This window comes from Colias eurytheme, chromosome 24 (assembly GCF_061535395.1).
Source record: "Colias eurytheme isolate Ceu_HAF_F1 chromosome 24, ilColEury1 Martin Lab GWU primary, whole genome shotgun sequence".
Lineage (NCBI taxonomy): Eukaryota > Metazoa > Arthropoda > Insecta > Lepidoptera > Pieridae > Colias > Colias eurytheme.
The window spans coordinates 7,242,967-7,266,992 of record NC_143003.1 but is presented as its reverse complement, the minus strand read 5'-3'; the positions used below and the strand labels follow the sequence as shown (position 1 = coordinate 7,266,992).

The window sequence follows — 24,026 nt, the reverse complement described above, 5'->3', positions numbered from 1 at the left end:
TTTTTCTGCAATAGTCCTACATTGGCCGCGGACTGCCCAGGGCTGTATCTCTATAGTGCAGTCATGGGCAGGCTGCGGCTGGTGTCCCACAACACATTAAATTCTCTAAAGGGCCTCTGCGTGTTGGACCTGTGTCCCCACGTAAGCCTTCCAAAGGACCGGGTATCTTCCTTCTGGTGGTACCCGTGTGTTGAGTAGTGCTGCTGCCCCCTTGGTTGCCCAAATAATAATGCCTTTCCTTTAATCACTTTATTACTCTTCACAATATATGTGTTGTTAGAACTAGCCGTTAAGCACTACTGACCAATAATTATTCTAATAAATCTAAAAAGCGTCGGGGAAACAATGTGGACGCACACATATACAAAAAGCTCGATCAGCGAATTGTACATGTGTGTCCCTACATTATTCCCCCCCTTTTTCAAAAAAAAATTATACACTCCAAAAATACAAAGACAAACACAGAAATTACCGTAAAATACAAATGAAATAACAATGCAATACTGAATACACATAATATTAATTCGTAATATTTCTTAATTTTACATCAATAAAAGATTTAAACATTTAAACGGCTTAGTCTAATTAAAATTGATCGGATTACGTAGATAGATTACGATATGGTCACACACTCACTATTCACTACCGAATTTATCCTTATGTTACAACTACGTTACGATATTATTTATTTTACGCGTATCCCGCAGTGGGCGGCGCTGGCTGGGTCACTTGCCCTAGCGTCGCGGACGCTCGTCCTTGGTTGGCCTTATCGACCTCGCGACGAAGCCAACTCCTGATCCGGCGATGGCAAAAACCACGCAGGCCCAATAAGACTATGGCCGTAACGATCACAGCCAATATTATCATTACTATAACCATGGTGTTGACGTGATCGTCTATACTTCTGGATTCTATTTGCACGTTTGCAACTCCTCCAGTTTTCTCTTTTGTTGCGTAGTTACCCATGTTGTTACAAAAAAAAAAAAAAAATATATTATATAAACTAATGGCTAAGATTAAACTGTCTCCACTGCGAGCTGATTAATAAATGAATGTGATTAAATACTTGCATAAATAAAGTTTAATAAAAATGCTAAATGAGTGACCATATTATTACCTATGTAATCCGATATAACTTACTAATCTAGTACAAAAACAGGAAATACTAAATAGGCATCTTCAATGCGCAAAAACAAAACTATCGCATTACTTCATTCTTTCGCAATAGGCACACAAAAATGTAAAATATGCACAATGCAATGTAATGTTAATCATATTTACGTAAAACATAAAATGAAATGATTAACAATATGAAACGATAAAAACAAATTAAGTTACTTTAAAGCGTTGTATATGTTAAATAATTAATATAAAAATTTGTATAAAACGCAAAAGCTACATGTAAACGAATATAAACTTACATTCTAAAAAAAGGTATATAACACACAAGTATAATAAATGAATCACACTACAGATAATCTTAGAATTAAAGACAATAGCTAAATACTGTGTGAAAGTTCTATATCGCGAATCGCACGGGTCGTCGTATTACGCGACCGCTCCTAGTTACGCTTATGGGTGGCGCATGCTGAACCGACTTCGATAAAGATGTGTTATGTGGAACAATATTATTTTCCACATCAACATCATCTTTTATAATAAAGGCTGGCTTTAACCTGTCAATGGAAACGCGTGCGACTCTGTCCGGAAATTGTATTTTAAAAACTTTAGAACTACGTTCTAACACTTGATAAGGGCCATTATAAGGCGGTTTTAGAGACCTGTGAACTGCATCGTCTCTAACAAAAACGTGACTACAACTTTGTAAATCGGAATAAACGAATATTTTCTTTGCGTTCGTCTTATCTCTCGTCGGGCGATACTGAGATATTGTTTCACGGATTTTTTCTACCAAACTATAAGGATCGTTTACGTCACAGTCATTTGTAGAACTATCGTAGAACTCGCCAGGCAAACGTAAAGTTTTACCGAAGGCCAATTCTGCGGCACTAACATTACTATCAGTTCGTATTGCAGCTCTCAACCCTAACATAACAGTGGGTAATTCGTCTATCCACGTTTTATTACTACTAAGCAGTCTCGCCATAAGGGCTGCCTTCAACGACCTATGCCATCTTTCCACCGCGCCATTACTTTGTGGATGGTAAGGCGTAGTACGAATTTTATGAATACCCAAAAATGACATTAATTTTAAAAATAGACTCGACTCAAACTGACGTCCTTGATCACTAGTAATACGGACGGGACAACCATATCTAACTATCCATCCTTCATAAATATGCTTAGCAACGACGTCTGCAGTAATTTCTTTAACGGGAAATGCTTCAGGCCAACGCGTACATCTATCTATAATTGTTAATAAATATCTAAATCCCTGTGGAGATGTCGGCAATGGACCAACTAAATCCACATGGATATGCTCGAATCGCGAAACTTCCGGGAATTTTCCTATATCTGAAACAACGTGACGCGAAATCTTCGACCTTTGACATGATACACACGCTTTGGTCCATTTCCCTATATCTTTATTCATACTAGGCCAAAAAAATTGTTTAGTGACCATCTTCCGAGTCGTACGTATACCGGGATGACTTAAATTGTGAACACTATCGAAAGCAATTTTTCTAAAATATTCTGTTATATAAGGTCTAATAATATTATTTGAAACTTCGCAATATACTCCTTTTTTACAAGTCGGTAAATACATTTTCTTAAACTTTACATTATTATCGCTATGCCCACTTCGTGTCATATTAATCAAGTACTCGTCTTTCGCTTGCGAGTCAGCAAGTTCGTTGAAGTCGAGTACAGTCGGGCAAACAATTGTTTCTACGCGCGATAAAGTATCGGCTACAATATTATCTTTACCGCTAATATGCTGTATGTCGACCGTAAATTCACTTATAAAAAGTAATTGTCGCGTCCTTCTAGGCGTTTCTTTACTGTCATTACCTATTTTAGAAAATGCATGACATAAAGGCTTATGATCTGTATATATAGTTAAAGGACGGCCTTCAAACAATTTCCTAAAATATTTTATAGCTTGAAAAATCGCTAGCAATTCCCTATCATAAGTAGAATACTTTTGTTCGGTAGGCGAAAATTTTTTGGAGAAATATCCTAGGGGTATCCACTTACCTTTTACTCGCTGTTGCAATACCGCACCCATACAGGTATTGGAAGCGTCGGTCATCAAGGCTAAGGGAACATCTAAAAGGGGATGTGACAATGTGACGGCATTCTGTAAACCTATCTTACATTGCACAAAAGCATTTTCACTAACATTGTTCCAAATAATTTTCGATTTATCATTTTTCTTAGAATTCACTAAATATTTATTAAGTTCGCATTGATGTGACGCTAAATGAGGTAAATGTGGTCTATAAAAATTAATCATTCCTAAAAATCGTCTTAAATCCGATACTGTAACGGGTTTAGGAAAATTAACTATGGCTTCGACTTTATCTTTGAGCGGTTTAATTCCATCTACGCTCACTTCGTGACCTAAGAATTCTATACGCGACTGTCCGAAGCTACACTTGCTTGTTTATAGATATGCCGTATGTATTGAAACGTTCGAATACTAACTTCAAATGTTCTTGATGTAAAGTCTCATTTTCGCTGGCAATTATTACGTCATCTAAATAACAAAATAAAAAATCGAGACCTTGTAAAACGGTATTGTTCATAAAACGTTGAAACGTTTGTGCGGCATTCCTCAGGCCAAAACTCATACGGGGAAATTCGAAAAGTCCGAAAGGAGTAATAATAGCAGTTTTTTCTATATCGCATGGAGCAACCTTTATGCAGTGATAGGCTCTATTTATGTCCACTTTTGAATATATTTTCTTATTAGCCAATATAAAAGTAAAGTCGTGTAATCGCGGAACTGGATATCTGTCGGGCTTTGTAATTGCGTTGAGCTGTCGATAATCTCCGCACGGCCTTAACTCGCCATTCTTTTTAACTACAATATGAAGCGGACTAGCCCAAGCACTTTTAGAAGGCCTACAGATACCTAATTCTTGCATAACCCTGAACTCTTCCTTCACCTTTTTGTATCTATCCGGGGGTAACGGTCTAGCTCTAGCATGAATAGGTGGGCCGCTCGTCTCTATATAATGTAAAACGTTATGCGATGTAGTTTCTTTAAACGACATCGGTTTAGTAATGTCAGGAAACATATTTAATAAATCGTAATACGGATGACTTTTGCACACAGAATTTAGCGATTGTTGCGTACACGAAACTAAGGAGGCTAATACATGTAAATCGGTAGTTTGATCAATTAACTTTTTTCGATACAAATCAACTAATAATTTATGATGTGTTAAAAAATCAGCTCCCAATATTGGCTGTTTGACGTCTGCTAAAATGAAATCCCAACGGTACGGTCTTCTTAAATTAAGGTTTAAAACAATTGATTTAATGCCATAAGTTGCAATTTCTGTACCGTTAGCAGCGTATAATTTAAGATCTGATCGGCATAATTTATGATATTTAAATGGATTTTTAGATACGGGCAAAACGGAAACATTGGCACCGGTATCTACTAAAAATTTTAAATTAGTGTTTAAATCTATTACCATGAGACGGCTGCACGGCGTGATGGTACAGACCTCCGCCGTAGTCTGCACCTGCCTGTCTAGTTTTCCGGCTGGGCGGCTGCTGCGCTGGGGCTGGGGCTCCTCTTCCACGCGCACGGCTGGATGCACCTGTGAGCGCGCTGCCGGAACCTGAAGTGGTAGCTGCACAACCAGTCGGGTCCGCCGGGACGACGTCGCTTCGAAGATGACCTTGACGACTCTCGAAGATTGCGTGACGGTGTTCTGGGTCGCCGATGTATTGCTCGTGATCGTGAGCGCTCGATGTTAGCAAGGCGCACGTTTATTTTCGCCAATTCCGCTGAAAGGGTGGCTACTTCAACGTCTTCGTGACTGGAACTCCTGTGTCTAACTTCCGCCACCTGATTGGAACGTGTGGCTTCTGCGACGTTATCGGCGATCACTGCTAGGCTGTTAAGGTCTTTTGTTTCAGCGACCACTAGGACGGCCTTAATTGTAGGTGGCAGATGACCCTGCCACAAAACTCGAAGTGTATCATCTGGAATTTTGTCCCTGGCCAGGTCACGCATCCGGTGCAATAGTTGGGAGGGTTTCTGGTCTCCCAATTCCATTTCTCCAATTAGTTTTTCTATTTGACGGTTTTTGGAATCCTCGAATAATGTTAAAAGTTTATTTTTTAATTTTTGGAATTTGTCTGTGTCCGGCGGTTTTTCTAAAAAATCTGTGATTTGTACTATTACGTCTTTCGGTAACTTAGATATGACTAAGTCGAATTTGCTTTCGTCACCTAATTTCTGCGGGGCCAAAATTGCTTCCACACGATAAAACCACACACGCGGCTGGTCCACCCAAAAATCTGGTATCCGGGACGAAACTGTAACGGCGAAAACTTCCGACGACGGCATCGCTCCAAGGTTTGATGTAGGATGTATTATTTTGACGAAGATTTATTGGAAGAATTTAAATTTTAAATATGATATATATTTAAAATTTAAATTCTTCCAATAAATCTTCGTCAAAATAATATTTTATTCTATTATAATTTCTTGTTGTTCTTTGTCGGGGGTCACCAATGTTGAGTAGTGCTTCTGTACCCCAAGGTTGCCCAAATAATAATGCCTTTCCTTTAATCACTTTATTACTCTTCACAATATATGTGTTGTTAGAACTAGCCGTTGAGCACTACTAAATAATAAATCTAATAAAATGTAGAAAGCGTCGGGGAAACAATGTGGACGCACACATATACAAAAGCTCGGTCAGCGAATTGCATATGTGTGTCCCTACACCGTGTATTATGGAGAGAGACATATTAATGAAAGTATACAAAGGTAGAAACTGAATTGAATTTTAATGAGTTCCCCACTCATTAAATAGTTTTAATGATATTTTTTCGTGTGTTTTCGCCTTGTGGAAATTCGACGTACCTACTTATGAATTTTAATTATTTTTTTTTTAGAAAATGTATCGTGCATTTTTGGGCCTCTTTACTGCAGTAGTGATTTCTACCTGCCTTTTACTGTGTGTATTAATATGAAACATACATGCGAAAATTCTACATTGTAGGTAATATAAGACTCTACTTGTAATATATAAAAACAAATACATACACATGTAAAAAGTGAAGTCCCGTGTCCCCGTAGTGGGGTAGGGGGCAGATGCATTATTCATACATCTGTTTCACTGATCGATTTTTCTTTAGGGACAAGTAGGTGATCAGCCTTTTGTATCCTGCCAGACCGAGACATTTTTTTTTTTCGTCTCCACCGGGAATCGAACCCAGGACCCCTCGGTTCTACGCTCACGCGTCAACCACTGTACCGAGGAGGCGGTCATACACATGTAGGTATATAATAAATATGTAGGTATGAGGTATCATCGAGATACGTGGAGGGAATGCTAAAATAGTAAAAAAACGTACGAAAACCCACAATGTTAATAAACCATCTGCTATTCGGGCGCAGACGAATTTAAAAATGTCTAATGGCTTAAGTAATTAACCCTTTTAAAAGTCGTTACTTTTAACTACGGCATGTTGCTTTGAATTCAATTTATGACTAAATTATAAATGGAAAATAATTTAATTTAAAACAACCACAACTTTGTAAACTTTTCGCATTTAAATTCATTATTATTGCGTTTTCACTAACACAAGTTTCAAAGTTTAAAATATCAAACGGTTCACAGAAATGTAATGTTCCAACCTTAGAGTTCCAACTTAGTGGAATTGTTCCACACAAAGGTATTGTGGAACACTTTAATCAGCGGTCGGAACGCTGACCAACAGGTGTATAATGCAGCAATAATGAATACAACACAATTTGTATTAACTGGACAGAGAAGAGTGTGGAGTCGATTCAATTTGCATATTTTAATTTTAATGCACTTAATGTAACACCATTTAAAGAATAGATAGTTCCTTTCTTACTTATCTTGGAAATAAAATGTTGCCGGTCATTTTAATCAACACTATGTAGTAGAATACTTTTATCTAGTAACACTTTGTTTAATTAAATAGGTAGTAAATACATACACTGTGTTATATTACAGTCGTCAGATTTGTAGATTAACATTATCTAACTTAATGTTGATTAATAAACATTTTTAGCATAGAATTGATTTTATGCATAGACTTTATTTAAAATAAAATATCAACAACGTTCCTATTAGTTACTTAAAAGTAATAATAATAATTTATTACTTAATTTTGCTATTTTTTTTAAACCCAACCACTAGGCACTTAAAATACAAGCAAAATATCAAATTACTCATGATTCACTGTTTTACAAAAATCTATCAATTTTTTATGAATATTCAAATAATAAAATTATGTACAAACCAAAGAATGTGTACAGAAAAATAAAATCTCCCTGTCCTTTGCGCTTTGATGTAACAATCGGTAACACAATGAGTGTTTTAAAATATAATGAAATAAGTTAACAGGTAGAGGGGGTGGCGCACCCCAGTCCCCATCCCTCTACCGTCTACCACGTCTCATTCAACCCCCGTTTGAGGTAAACGGCGTTCTTAACTGCTATGAATAACCATTAAATGTGTATGCGTAAGAACTAAGAAATAAGAATATTTTGTCAGTAGTTTTTTTTTTTCTCGTAAATATATCTGAAATGATTTGACTGTTATTATTTGTTGAGATATGAAATATTGAATGAAGTGAATATATTTGTAAGTTAATAATTATACTATCTAGTCTTTCTGGAATCAAAATGCCTATTTATTTTTTGAATGTCTATAGGTATTGTGTCTCTTTACTGTATTTGTAGATTTAAGTTATTTTTTTCTATGACCAAATAGTTCTCATTAATTTCTTTATTTTTTGATATAAAATAAGGTATTTTAAATATGTACACATAAAACCATTTTCTTTTACTTATGAATTGAAGAGCTTTGCCCATTGACCATCGTGCTTCTTTAAAAGGTTCCTGATATTAGCAAGCGGAGAAACTGGCGAATAATCTCCTTAATATTTTCATAAATAATTATTAAAAGCGTCTCCACGTATTTCTCTGTTCTCTATACAATTATACAGAATTCCCAGGTCTCGCGGGGCGAGGTCAGGCCGCCTGTTACACCGATATTGCCATTCGGTTTATCCGCACCCACGCGAATTTCAGATTTAAATAGAATCCAATATATCTAGTAAACGTTTTAAATTCACGGAATTGTTCATATATCTGTGTTTATTTTCGGACATAGTGAAAGTGGAAGTTCATTGTAAATCTATAAATATATTTTTATTTATAGATTATTCTGTATTCATTTGTTAGTACATATTGTTACATTGGTAATGGCGAAGTAAAGTCCCGGGGTCAATTCGAAATTATGAAAGGTCTGAAATAGCTATAATACATAATAAAAAATATTTCTGTACAGTTTTCACATTATTTCTTTTATTTTCAATAAAAATAATATACTTACATGAAATGAAAAAAGGTAATTATAATTAACATTAGTAGAAGTTAATTTTTTAATGAAAAAAGGTATTTAACATTAAAAAATTAACTTCTACTATTTATTTTTAAGTCTAATCTAATTTAAATTAAATTGATAAAGTTAAAAATATCGTGATTCATAGGTAAAAATCGTTCCAGACTCAATTTCGATAGCTCAATCTATCAACGACTATTCACGTTAATAGCCGCGCATTGGAAACCTAAAAATCAAAGGTTAACCACAAAATAAATGTGGATTCAAATGCATTGTTACTAACGGAAGCGGGTACCTATACTAGTTGAGAAATGGTTACGATTGAAAAAAAAATATTTGGAAAGGTTTTAGAGAAATTCGACAGATAAAAAATAATAAATGGAAATGTCGACGAATATTAATAAGATTTTTACAAACATTAAATCAACAAAACCATAAAATCTTTCTTAAGTCTTAACTTGTTACGCCATAACTTGAGAACGACTTTACGAATTTTATTCATATTTTTTAAGTTTTCTAATACTTTGTTGAAGGTTCTTATAAATGACAAATTAAAGAAATTGCCCAGAAAATTGGGAAATTTGTGAAAACTTAACGACTATTTAAGGTTGCCGCCTTTCAGAGTAAAAGTATTTACGCAAACCATATTAATTAGTAAATACAATAACGTAAAAGGCGAAAGACGTGGCCGTGGGTTCGAATCACGCCTCATGATGGAATTTTCCTATCCTTTAAAAAATATATTTATAAAGCATTCGAATGCTAAAATCTAAATAAAAGTCAAGTAGTTCTATGTAATATAATAATTTAATATTATTATAATATAAACCGCTAAGTACTCAAACGAGCTGAGTATTCGTATTCAAGTCTACTTACAACCCACTCGCTTGGGGAAATAATTTTATCATTTCGTTATAAAGCACACTCAACGTCTGTAATATGAGTTAGTGATTTATTATAAATTCTACGTTTATACTATGAAGTTAATAATATTTAAAACTAGCTTTCCGCCCGCGGCTTCGCCCGCGTTTTCACAGAAAAACCCGTTCCCGTAGGATTTCCGGGATAAAACCTATCCTATGTCCTTTCTGGGGTATCAAAATATCTCCATACCAAATTTCATGAAAATTGGTTCAGTAATTTAGGCGTGATTGAGTAACAGACAGACAGACAGAGTTACTTTCGCATTTATAATATTAGTATGGATTCTACGTTATACTATGAAGTTAATAATATTTAAAATAAGTATTTTTCTATTAGTTAATGGCTTCATTTTTATTCAGTCTGCTAAAGGAATATAATATTCTCAATTTCAAGTAAATAATAATACAAGCGAAAAAATCGTTTTAAAATCTTTTATATTGACTGGGCACGTTATGAATTAATATGAGGCAGATAGGATTTATTAGGTATATAGATAAACACCGATATAACCTTTATATAACTAAATACAAAAATGCCATCATTAATTTTCTGCAATCACAAGTCAAAACAATGTTACTAAACAATCTACAGATAATTATTTTATTGGTATCGCCGAGATAGAACCCACAGCCTCTTCGATTTCCATCCTAAACTCACACATTTACTACTGCTTTTAGTATTTTTATAACATTTCAAACCACCAAAAAGATTGCATGTGCTTGTTTAAGCTGCCATAAAAATTGCTATATTAATAACTAGCCGCTCCGCGCGGTTTCACCCCCGTGGCTCCTCTACCGTTGGTCGTAGCGTGATAGTATATAGCCTATAGCCTTCCTCGATAAATGAGCTATCTAACACCGAAAGAATTTTTCAAATCGGACCAGTAGTTCCCGAGATTAGCGCGTTCAAACAAACAAACAAACAAACAAACTCTTCAGCTTTATAATATTAGTATTGATAGGTCTATTCATCATCATCGCCATCAGCCAAATCTTTTACACCACGAACTCGCTGCCTTTTGTTAAAAAAAAGTTTTCCAACCTTTACAATATTTTTTTTCGCGCCAACATTTTGACATCAAATTTTTTCAATGAGCCACCGCTGCTCAAAGAATAGTAATCATTACAATATCTCACCTAGGGGCGGGTCGGGGCACAACAGTGTAGGTACTAGCCGTACTACACCATAATATAATGGTAGTTCCTCATTATACTGTAGATACTCTACAAGAATAATTATACTGCCTAAACTATAGATATAATATATCATCATCATCATCATCATCATCAGCCCATATACGTTCCCACTGCTGGGACACGGGCCTCCTATGAGGGTACAGGCCATAATCCACCACGCTGGCCAAGTGCGGGTTGGCAGATGACACATGTCGTCGAACTTTTTATTCTTCGACATGTCGGTTTCCTCACGATGTTTTCCTTCACCGTTCGAGCAGTGGTGATGTTACAACATGCGCAGATAAATTGAAAAATCAATTTATTTCCTGCGCGCTCGCCTGGTCTCGAACCCCGGACTTATCGATTCGAAGTCCGAGGTCTCACCACTGAGCCACCACTGCTAATATATAGGTACTAGATTTCCACCAGCAGCTTCTTCAGAAAAAAAACCGTATAGTTCCCGTTCCTGTGGGATTTCCAGGATAAAAAGTAGCCTATGCCTTATTCTTCAGCTACATACCAATTTCATTGTAATTGCTTCAGTAGTATTTGCGTGAAAGAGTAACAAACAAACATCCATCCTCACAAACTTTCGTATTTATAATATTACTAGCTTTCCGCCTGCGGCTTCGCCCGCGTTTTCAAAGAAAAACCCGCATAGTTCCCGATCCCGTGGGATTTCCGGGATAAAACCTATCCTATGTGTTAATCCAAGTTACCTTCTATATGTGTGCCAAATTTCATTGTAATCGGTTTAGTAGAATTTGCGTGAAAGAGTAGCAAACACACACACACACACACATCCTCACAAACTTTCGCATTTATAATATTAGTAGGATAGGACTAGTAGGATACTATAATGATGTGGAATATCTTACCTCGGGGCAGGTCGGGGCATTGCAGTGTACACCGGCCACTCGTTATACAGCAGAGGGTCGCGGTACGAGTTCACTTCGTTCATTATCTCTGGAGCTCTTGCCTGCCTCTTTGAGAACCTGTTGCAATACAATATCAACTTTAATTATTTGTGAAGTAAGATAGAAAATTGTGTGAATGTTCTTAATTTAAAATGTTAAGAAATGTAATATCGCTTTGAGATTTAAAATTTGGATTTGTAATGTCTGTTTACAATGTTTTCCAGTACATTTATAAATATGTATATGTATAAAGGAATAAATAAAGATGATTTTATCTACTTTCAATTAAACGAAATTAATAGAATTTTCAGAAACAAAAAACCCTCTATCTTTGACTCATGTAAAGATCTACGTAAAGGACATAAAATTTAACATTTATTTCATACTTTTATGCATAATTTTATTAGGTAGGTGGAATTATTTTTCATAGAAAAGTACCTATACTTTTCTATGAAAAATAATTCCAAAAATGTAACTGACAGACAGACGTTCACATTTATATTAGTGCCTATAGTTTTCTAAAAGACAGGTAAAATATATCGTATATTTTCTATAACACCAGACACGGGGAATAAAATGTCTCCATTTTATCTTCCTTGACCTTCATCATGTGTCAATTTGTCAACGCTATGTATCGTCTCGAAGCAATACTTATATTGGTGTGAATTCACAGTGGTAAAGTTTTACTTGAAGTTTGACTAATAGAACTACAATTCCTTTTTTTTAATACTTTTTAAATGAATGAATGAAAATGCTTTAAAAATGAATACATAAACTAAAACAAGACTTAACATAAAACAGTAAAGGGCGGCCTTATCGCTAGGTAGCGATATCTACCAGGCAACTCTTACAATAAAAAGAGATAAAATCAATCTGGGAGTGAGCAAAAATAAGACAATTGTCGTAACACAATGATAAAATTTACGAATTATTTGATAATATAACAAGATACGTTAATATTCAGAAAAGTTATTCAAAGCTTAAATTGATAAAAAAAGCTTTCTTTAAGCTTATAATAAATACAAGCTATGCCCTGCGGTTTCACCCGCATTGCGCCGCTTGGTCTTAGCGTGATGATATATATATAGTCTATTGCCTTCCTCGATAAATGGGCTATTCAACACCGAAAGAATTTTTCAAAACCAACCAGTAGTTCCCGAGATTAGCGCGTTCAAACAAACAAACTCTTCAGCTTTATAATATTAGTATAGATTCCTAGAATATCCTTCCAAAAATAGTTTTTCGTTTTATACTTTTGTTGTTCACCCTAAAATGTAATATTATTTGTTATTACAAGTTGTCCCGGGAATCTTTGTTTTACCAGGACACCCTTATCACTTAGGGGTGTATAAATAGTTTACGACCTTTCCTCATACCGAATATACGTAAAAATATCATAAAAATTGGTCAAGGCGTTGCGAAGGAGTTTAGAAACAATGTGACACGAGTAGTTTATGTCTTTCTATATAATATAGATAGATATACATTCTATATCTGTTTATTTAGGTTTAGGTATAAAATTCTCAGAAAATCGTCTTAGTTTAGCTCATAACTCAAGAACGGCAGAACAGATTTTTATGAATTTGGTTCGTTGGATTTGATAGCGTTTGGATTAGAAAAATATATATTACTAGCGGCCCGCCCCGGCTTCGCCCGTGGTACATATGAAAAATAAATGTTGGCCGATTCTCAGACTTACCCGATATGCACAGAAAATTTCATGAGAATCGGTCCACCCGTTTCGGAGGAGTATGCAGACTAACATTGTGACACGAGAATTTTATATATAAGAAAGATAAATATTTGATATTTATTGTTATAGCATTGCAATGTTTTTTAAATCATATTTTGTTTAATCGTCCTCAAATTGATGTTTTCTAAATGAAGAGCGTATGTGCCGAGCACACGTGCCAGAAGTGAAACTTCTTCGGTAAGAAAACTTATTTTCTTTCTTTGTATAAATTTATAAAGAATAGAAAAAATTCGATCACGAGGCGGGACTCGAACCCGCATCCTTTCGCGCCATTCCGGGGCGGATGCCTGACCAATTCAGCCACTCGTGACCCGCCAGAGCAATCGAATTTATTCTATTCTTTCAGTTTTATGTGTCTTAGTGACACACCGCCTCGTGATCGAATTTTTTCTATTCTTTATAAATTTATATTTATAAAGCATTTAAATGCCATAAAATAATAAATATCAATTTCTTTCTTTGTTTCAAAAATACTAAAATCGTCGCCTTACTCCATGACGTAACTGTATTAGTATAAAGAAGTTTCATTCTAAAATGAACAAGTACCTATAAATATTGAAAATTTTCCAGGAAAATGTCTACCCGGGCGGAGCCTCAGCGAGCAGCAACTAAGTATATAAGTAACAACAGATGTAGTTGCAAAACAATTACTTAAATGCCACAGTAAAAGGTAGAAAATTGTGAACTATCTAGGTAACCTCACGTGGGAGGAAGAATACTGTCTTTTACTTAATGACTGGCGTGACCCAATAACCTTTGTTAATAAACGGCGGGAAAATCAATAAATACATTATTTAAAGGTCACATTTGTTAGAGTTTATTGTTTTGTTACATTGGTTGTGTTTCAGTTTGAGCTTTTTTGTGCTTTAGATTTGGTAAAAGTCTGAATTTTTGACCTAAAACTTTGAGATTTGAGGTCTCTCTAATTATTATTGTAACTTACCAAAAATAGACATATATATATATTACTAGCGGTCCGCCCCGGCTTCGCCCGTGGTACATGTTTACGTTTTCTCTACATAAGAACCATCCTCGTACTTCAAGGAATATAATAAAAAAAGAATTATCGAAATCGGTTCAGCCGTTCTCGAGTTATGCGCTTACCAACACATTTTGCGATTCATTTTTATATATAAGAAGAAGAAAGATTATCTACTACCTAAGTAGATAAGTATATGTTTATTATCTTTGGATAAACAACAGTATTAGAATTAATTTAATAATTCCAATATTCAAACTGTAGAAAGCTGAATCATTGATGACCGTTATTATTTTCAATGAATTTATTATATTTTTTTTATGAATATTTGCTAAAAATAGCGAATTTAATTCGAAAGTATGAATCGGATAAATTATCTATCGGAAGCAAAATAGACATCTTAAAGTTTTGGGCTCGTCTCGAGGGAAATTTCGTCAACAAAAGTTATCTGAGGCTGTCAAAAAGGAAAAAGGATAATATGAAATATACAACAATTTACTTAAATGTCAAAGGGAAATAATATTAATATTACCTTGTTTGATTTAAACGATTAGGTATTATAAATAGATTTAGGAATGAATAGCGGGATAAATATGATACACTCATAGCTTTAGACATTTTATTGTTTCACTTTTAAACACAAAAAAAATAAACAGGGCGCAAAAAAGAGTGCCTTTATTAAGTTCACTTAAAAAAATACTGGAAGAAAGTTCTTTTCTATGCAAAAAATGTGAATAAAATAAATACGCCTGTAATATTTCTATCTCGATTAATCAACATTTTTCACATCACAAACTATGATATATAAAAAAGCTAGATACGTTACCCGCTCTCTATTTTGGCAAGAAAAAACTCAGCTAAGTGCCCGAGTTTCACTTAGTCACGCACCATTCAGCGTCGTGGCTGGACGTTCTTTTTATATTTTAATCGGCAGTTGTTATTACGAAGTACATGAGTGAGACATGTATTATGTCTCGTGCGTGAGAGTGAAAGAGAGAACAACTGTATTGGTGATAATGCGTTAGTAAGTAGGTATGTATTAATTACGCTGTTTTTTAGTGCAATGATGTTGGCGTATGCCGCGTCTACTAGTATAATAGGTCATTGATCACAAAACTATGTTATGTAAGAAATAAATTATTTAATATACAAGAATATTCAAGTCTGTTATTTTTTTGAAAAGAGCCGGGTGCAAAACTAGTTATCTATTAGGTATTGAGTAAAGTCTATCAAAACTTTATGAGAACGTAATTAAGCTGTGTCGTTTGTTTTCTGAAACTGTATCGGCCGTAACATCTGAGAGCTTAGAAAGTTTCTATTGAAATAAATTTATTTCTATTTATATATGGTAATTTGTTTGAAATTAAACAATGGATGCAATGAGGTTTAGAAGATATATAAATCGAACTATATATCTATACTTAGTATTATAAAGCTGAAGAGTTTGTTTGTTTGAACGCGATAATCTCGGGAACTACTGGTCCGATTTGAAAAATTCTTTCGGTGTTAGATAGCCCATTCATTGATGAAGGCTATAGGCTATAAATCATCACGCTAATACCAATAGGAGCGGAGCAATGCGGGTAAAACCGCAGGGCACAGCTAGTTACTAATAAAAGCCATTTATAATACATATATCACAAGAAAAGTCGCGTCGATACACTTACTTGTACACTGTACAAAATGTAGAAAGGAAAATAATTGTATTAAATAGTGTCTAAATATCTACACACGTGAAACATATTCGCTCTAATGCTCCGAAAATATCCGGTATTTTAAAGTCTGAACACGGGAAATAGTTGTCTCTTCAAAATATAACGGAACGGGATATTCAAGCTATGTCGGGAATGGCGCAACGAATTCCCAGGATACCGCAGTGAATTGAGTTACAAGTTTAATATGAGGGCTAAAAATTATGTTGTAATGGTTATAATTAATCGGAAGTCGGAACATGTGTTTTTATTAATTACTAGTGGTCCGCCCGGGCTTCGCCCATGGTACATATTTACGTTTTCTCTACATAAAAACCATCCTCGTACTTCAAGGAATATAATAAAAAAAGAATTATCGAAATCGGTTCAGCCGTTCTCGAGTTATGCGCTTACCAACACATTTTGCGATTCATTTTTATATATAAGACTAGCGGTCCGCCCCGGCTTCGCCCGTGGTACATATTTACGTTTTCTCTACATAAAAACCATCCTCGTACTTCAAGGAATATAATAAAAAAAGAATTATCGAAATCGGTTCAGCCGTTCTCGAGTTATGCGCTTACCAACACATTTTGCGATTCATTTTTATATATAAGAAGAAGATTACAAATTGTAAATTTTTTGATAGCTTCAGCAAGAACTTTTGATAGGTTGTATGTAAAATGTTGACACTTTAGGTGCCAAATTAAACATATATTTTAAATACAATTAGCTATAATTTGTTGAATTAATTTTAATTCGATGCTGTAGTACCTACCTTTTAATAATAATAAATATATTTATTAATGTCCTAAGCAGTTAGTTGAATTGTATAAAATTCTATCTATAATATTGTAATGTCCTATGTCTGTTATGAGGAATCCACTTTATCTTCAAAATTTAATGGGTTTTAAACTGATTTTTAACGTAATAAATGGATAGACTATTGCAACTCATAACTGAGTTTCCTTGCATTTCATATATGGCAGAAGATGGCGGTCTATCCGCTAAGTTAGACAGCTACTTGTCGTAACTTAGAGAACATGACGTCACGTAGGTTTCTAATTGACGGGTTGCATTTGAAATAAAACATATTTTTTATGTGTGTAATCTTATATATAAAATTCTCGTGTCACAATGATAGTCTGCATACTTCTCCGAAACGGGTGGACCGATTCTCATGAAATTTTCTGTGCATATCGGGAATGAGACATCTGAGAATCGGCCAACATCTATTTTTCATATGTACCACGGGCGAAGCCGGGGCGGATCGCTAGTAAAGGTGTAATATTATCCGACGTTTTGCTAATGGTACAAATTAGTGATAAAGCCGCCTGTTGCTGTTTTAAAGGATTTTCGCCTCTTGTATGTTTTTGTAAAATTATTGTAGTTTTACTTGATCCCACTTACCTCCACATAGCCTTCAGCTGGTCGCATGTGGGCTCATCAGGCTTGAGCTCCCGGTCTCGCACGCGCGACTGGCGCGGCGACAGCACCGGCTCCTGGTCTATGCGTTGCGCTGCGCACGCGCACACGCTCGCCGCGACCAACCATGTGCGCCAGGTTATCCACATTCTGTTGAAAATAAATACGTTAAGTGGCTTATAAGACATCTATACCTACTATAATATTATAAAACTAAAGAGTTTGTTTGTTTGTTTGAACGCGCTAATCTCAGGAACTACTGGTCCGATTTGAAAAATTATTTCGGTGTAGCCCATTCATCGAGGAAGGTATAGGCTATAATATATCATCACGCTAAGACCAACAGGAGCGGAGCCACGCAGGTGAAACCGGAGCGCAGCTAGTTTTTTATAATGTACTAGCGGTCCGCCCCGGCTTCGCCCGTGGTACATATTTCGCAATAAAAAGTAGCCTATGTCCTTTCTCGGGTATCAAAATATCTCCATACCAAATTTCATGCAAATTGGTTCAGTAGTTTAGGCGTGATTGAGTAACAGACAGACAGACAGAGTTACTTTCGCATTTATAATATTAGTATGGATTTCTATCATTTAAATTTAAGGTAATTTGAATTTCATTTTCAATTCGTCCTTCTTATTATCAAGTCTCTTCGATTCTTCTTTGTTGCTGTAAATCAGTGATATCTGACTCAAAAAAAAGTTAAAAATCCAAGATAATATGAATACTTAGAAACTGTTAAGTTTATATTTATAATGCTATTTATATACACAATTACAAAAGAAATTATCGTGAGTTTATATGTATAAATAAAAACATTGTATTTATCCAAAACCGTTCAGCCGTTTCTGTATCAACAAACAAACTGAATAATACGACGCTATTTAACAAGGGCAATACAAACCGCATGAGGGTAGCAAACAGTATTTTAATTACGTACTTGTTCATGGACTTGTGGCTACTGTATAAAGTTGAAAACTATTCAACCTATTTAAAATGCCATTAATATGGTTGAAGTGGTCACCTCTATTTAAATAGTTATTTTTTTATTATTAAAGTTTTATTTGCTTTCTGTACGTTACAAAAGCTCAAAGATTGAGATCAAATATGGTTGCTAAACAGCTAAAATATAGTAGAGTACATACTAGTAGACTTTTATCTTCTTATATATAAAATTCTCGTGTCACAATGTTAGTCTGCATACTCCTCCGAAACGGGTGGACCGATTCTCATGAAATTTTCTGTGCATATCGGGTAAGTCTGAGAATCGGCCAACATCTATTTTTCATATGTACCACGGGCGAAGCCGGGGCGGACCGCTAGTGTATTAATACTATGGACCATATTATACATAAAAAGTAGGTATATCAGTACAGTCTATGGTGGAAATAAAAGTTACTATTAAGTCCATGTCTACGTTAAAATACCTTAGTTATATTGTTATGAGAATGGAAACCTAGACAATTACATAATAAACGATCAACTGCAACCAACAAAAGGGGACTTATTCTATTTTCATATAAGTAGGTACTTATGCTGTACAATTCAACAAACTTGTTAAATAATTGGAAATACTTTTATTTCTTTTACTATTAAGCACATGTCTACGTTAAAATACCTTAATGTCGCCGTTTAGTTATTTTTTTTATTAATTTGTCATGAAAATGGAAACCGACATACCTAATTAAAATAATATACGATCAACTGCAACCAACAATAAGGTAAATTTCTATTTTCTTATAAGAATGCACTAAAATTCAACACTCTGAACCTACATACACGCATACCTCATCGATAATTTCACCTGAAATCCAAAAGTAAAGCGCACAGAAATACGCGAAACATTGACCACAACAAAAGCTTCGTTAGTGCCGCCTCTCCGCTTTGACGCCTTTGAATAGCATGTATTGAAGCTTTACATTATTGCATGTGTAAGAGCTTTATTTAACACTAGCTTTCTGCCCGCGGATTCGCCCGGGTTTTCAAAGAAAAACCCGCATAGTTATAAATGCATGTTTAAAAAAAAATTAATGCCATGTATTGCACACGATAAAGTTATATTTTTTGAATCCGTTGTTTTTTTTTTTACGTGTTTCAGCTTCATATTGCGTATCATATAACGCATGTATATGAAGTATATTTTTCAACAAAAAGTATTAACGCGTGTATTGCAACAAAGGAAGGTAATGTTTGAGTGCATTGTTATATTTTTATTAGTGTCCGACCGAAACTGGTTTCCAGGCCGAAACCGAAACCGAAACCGAATGTTCGGCCGTGGCTTCAGTTTCGGCCGAAACCGAAACCGAAACCGAAACTCACGTGGTCAAGTATGAAATTTCTAAAAATACTGAACTTTGGTGCATTTTACCTATTATTTTGCCTTAATTAGGGCATGAAATGAAAAAACAGTATATTAAATTTGTTGTTATCATTTATGTAATATAAAATAAAAAATAATATTTTTAAAATATTAATAATAACTAACAATTTTAATTTTTATTATTTTTTTAAATTAAGTTCTCAGTAAAATCAGTCATCTAAATCAAATCAGTAATTGTTACTGTTACTTTAAATACTTTAATACTTTGGATTGGTATTTGTACTTAGAAGAATATAATCAGTCTCTTTTAGGTACCTCTTATATAAATATAATTATTATTAATTACTATTACACCCAGTTCCAATCTCAACATAGATAATCAAAAATTGTTTCCACCAGCGTGGGTCAACCAACGCTTTGACAGCGTCCGTCAAAGCGTTGCCGAGGAAAACGAAGTTAGGCGAGCGTGAACGTGTGTGAACTAAGTTCACTGAACTTGCGAAATAAGTTTCGGTTTCGGCAAAAGTTTCGGCCGATTTTGGCCGAAACCGAAACTGCGGCCGAAACTTGATTTTTGGCCGAAACTCGGCCGAAACCGAAACCGAAACCGAAAGTTCGGTCGGACACTAATTTTTATACGCCTGACATTTAAATCAATATGGCTTGTTGTTAAAGTTTGACTGGCATATTTAAATTGTTTTTAATACTGTTATCTACCTACATTGCATTTAACATTTCACGCAAAAAAACAGTACAAAAAGATTATTTGCAAATTGGAATAATTTTTAATCAATTTGGCATCGCTAACAAAGCCCTCTAGAGTTTCAGTTAAAATGTTATCCAGTTAATGTCAGAACTACGAATAATAAAATAAACGAACGAGTTAATAACTCATAATTTATGGAAGCAAAAAGTATCAAATAAATAAGTAATAAACAGCTACAATAAATCATTTTTAAAGCGACAATTGGATAAACATTATTTTGTAATAATTGAACGTGTGAGACCGTCGAGCGCAATCAATCTCAATGTTTGCTTTTCATTTGGATTGAATTTTAATTTTCTGCCCAAAACAACAATCTTATACATATATCTCTATTTTTAGTACATATTAATTCATAAGTGATACGCTCGTTTGGGATATGAAATAGGCAGAAGAATATATTATTTTGTGTATAAAACACAGCGGTCTATCTGTCTTTATGCATGCGTAAATCTTTAAAACTACGCAACGGAATTTGATGCAGTTTTTAATAGATAGAGTTATTCTCGAAGAAAGTTTTAAACCTTAACAAATTATATACTAATATAATTTGTTAAGGTTTAAAAAAAGCAGGCGAAACGCGGAAAGCTAGCTCTAGTTTTATTTAATTATAAAATTTTGATTCTGATTCTTTGCTACACCGAATTCATTAATTTCAGATTCTATATACATATTTAAATAAACAACAAAGTTTAAACTCAAAGCGATGCAGCGCTGCGATTCATTCAACCGATTTCCTGATGCAACATCCTGTTCAATTCATCTTTCCGGTGTTTGCTTATCAATATTTTACTAGCTTCCTGTGCTTGCTTGCTTTACTCTATCCTGGGAAATTTGTCGGCTATACAAGTGTATTTTCTATTTCATTGGTGTGAATATGAATTTTAACTATCATTACATAGTATAAAACAAAGTCGCTTCCCATTGTCTGTCCGACCTTATGTATGCTTAGATCTTTAAAACTATAGAATTGATTTTGATGATTTTTTTTTAGATAGAGTGATGCTAGAAGAAGGCTTTATGTAATTTATGTTATAGACAAAGTGGGTGAAGCCGCAGGCGGAATGCTAGTAGATTTATAATAATATAAATGTCTTATATAATAGAAACAATATTATGTATGTCGGAGAATTTAAATAATTCTCCATAATTATTTATAATTACGTAGATATGTGAAATAATATTTAATAATGACTCAGTGTGCACACCTTGCGCGGTCGATGGTAGTACCGAGACTATATCATCGAGCTACTGACTCAAGGAATATAAACCATAGCATGGCCCGTAACCCCATGCATTTCATATCAATTCAATATCGACATTATGTTGTACACCATAGAGTACATTGTAATAGGAAGGCATCGCCACGAAGGTATAGTAATTCTCTCACATGTATATTTTCCGGAAAAAATGAAAGCGGCATTATAGACAAACGTGACAATTAAAATTTTATTACCTACCTACACACTTTGGTTCATAAGTAGAAATTATATAAACATACGTCACGCGTATACCACGTATTTTTTATTTATAGATACAAATGTCAAACCAATCAGACTTATTTGAGTCTTATACGAATTTGATTGTTGATCCTGCCACCTTTTATCATCCTTTATGTTGCAATTTGTGAATTACGTAGGTTTAAATGATTGTATTTGAAAGGAAAGTACTTTTATTTATTTCCTCAAATCTATATATATAAAACTCAAAGGTGACTGATATAGTGATCTATCAACGCACAGCCCAAACCACTCGACGTATCGGGCTGAAATTTGGCATGCAGGTAGATGTCATAACGTAGGCCGCGTCCCCTAAGAAAGGATTTTAGAAAATTCATCCCCTAAAGGGGTAAAATAGGGGATGCAAGTTTATCGTTTCCACGCAGGCGAAGCTGCGGGCAACAGCTAGTTGTAATATAAATGCCCACGACACTTGACCCAATTTTTACAGAAACACGATCACGCCTCGTGCAATGAAGCTTGTAAGGACCAGAATGAGGCTTGACTCTAGAAATGTATTAAAGCTGTAATCCAGAAATATGTGCATGTGGGCGTATGAAATATCGGGAAAACGATCAATTTTTCCAAGTAATTTAATCACGAGATCTCCGCTGTATTTGACTTTGTTATAATGTATGGCCAATGTAAATATATCCATTTCTTGGGAAATATCTGTGAGTTATGAATGAAATACTGAAATAAACTTACAATGAACTTGAATTTACTGATAGTACTAAAATAATTGTATTAAATCAATTTTTATTCTACCACTTAGCTGTGCCCCGCGGTGTCACTCGCGTGGCCCCACTCCTGTTGGCCTAAGCGTGATGGCATATAGCCTAATAGCCTTTCTCAATATCTAACACCAAAAGAATTTTTCAAATCGAATCAGTAGTTCCCGAGATTTGCGCGTTCAAACAAACAAACAAAGAAACTTTTCAGCTTTATAATATTAGTATAGTTTCAGTTTAAATAATCACACATTTGTTACCTTTATTTTGTACAAAAGCAAGTAACTTGATGAAGAAAGCGTTTAGATTGTAAAAGAAAGAAAAACGTTTATTTATTTACGGGTAATGGTCTCACGAGTCGGCTTGACCCAATTCCTTTTGAACGACGTGTGAAAGGACTACTTTTATGAACACAATCTTACTAAGTTTCCAAGATTTTCAAGAAAACCTTGCAGATTCCCGGAAATCTATATATAAGTGAAGTCCCATGTCCCCAAGAGGGGTAAGGGGCAGATGCATTATTCATACATCTGTTTCACTGATCGATTTTATTTAGGGACAAGTAGGTGATCAGCCTTCTGTGTCCTGCCAGCCCGAGACATTTTTTTTCTTCGTCTCCACCGGGAATCGAACCCAGGGCTCCTCGGTTCTACGCGCATGCGTCAACCACTGTACCGAGGAGGCGGTCTTGAAATCTATATATGTATAGGAAGCTATTATAATTTAAAATAATTAAATAAATAAATATTATAGGACATTATTACACAAATCGACCTAGTCCCACAGTAAGCTCAATTAAGGCTTGTGTTGTGGGTACTAGGCGACGATAAATATAATATTTAATAAATACATATATAGATAATAACACCCAGACCCAAGAACAAATAATTGAGTTCATCACACAAATATTTGCCCTGACCGGGGATCGAACCCGGGACCGTCGGCTCAGTAGGCAGTTACTTTACCACTGCGCCAACCGCGTCGTCAATTCTCCCGGATATAATAGGAAAAATGCTTCCTGGCTATATAAGAAATACTGGGAAGTTTTAATTCCAGGGAAATTCAAGTTTAAGAACTTACGGGTCAAGGGACCAAAGAAACGTGCTTAAAACTTGGCACAAAAATATCATATTGCAACAAGACTTTTTCATACAAAACCCGGAAAATATGCAGATTATTCGTGGTAGAGATTATATTTTACGGTTTGAAATGCCGTTTTAAGTATGCTCCTCGTAATGCTTGTTACTGAATTAAATAATTGGATGATGTAGCTGTGAAGAAGCTATGATATGATAGGGCATATTTTAATTGCTTAGGACCT

At 34.8% G+C, this 24,026-nt stretch overlaps 2 protein-coding genes across 2 annotated transcripts in view; both read right to left on the bottom strand.

The window, feature by feature from the left end:
• LOC149898038 (uncharacterized) overlaps positions 1-24,026 on the bottom strand; it is an 88,593-nt gene that overhangs the window by 28,635 nt on the left and 35,932 nt on the right. The window contains exons 2-3 of the mRNA XM_090115930.1: positions 17,381-17,545; positions 11,509-11,625 (exon numbers count right to left, since the gene is read on the bottom strand). Of these exons, the coding sequence (XP_089972056.1) occupies positions 11,509-11,625; positions 17,381-17,544 (281 nt within the window). The 5' untranslated portion in view covers position 17,545. The remainder of the gene's footprint in view (positions 1-11,508; positions 11,626-17,380; positions 17,546-24,026) is intronic.
• On the bottom strand, positions 4,514-5,506 carry LOC149898039 (uncharacterized). The gene has a single exon (XM_090115877.1). The coding sequence runs from the start codon at positions 5,489-5,491 to the stop codon at positions 4,667-4,669; it is 825 nt and encodes a 274-aa protein (XP_089972003.1). The 5' UTR covers positions 5,492-5,506; the 3' UTR covers positions 4,514-4,666.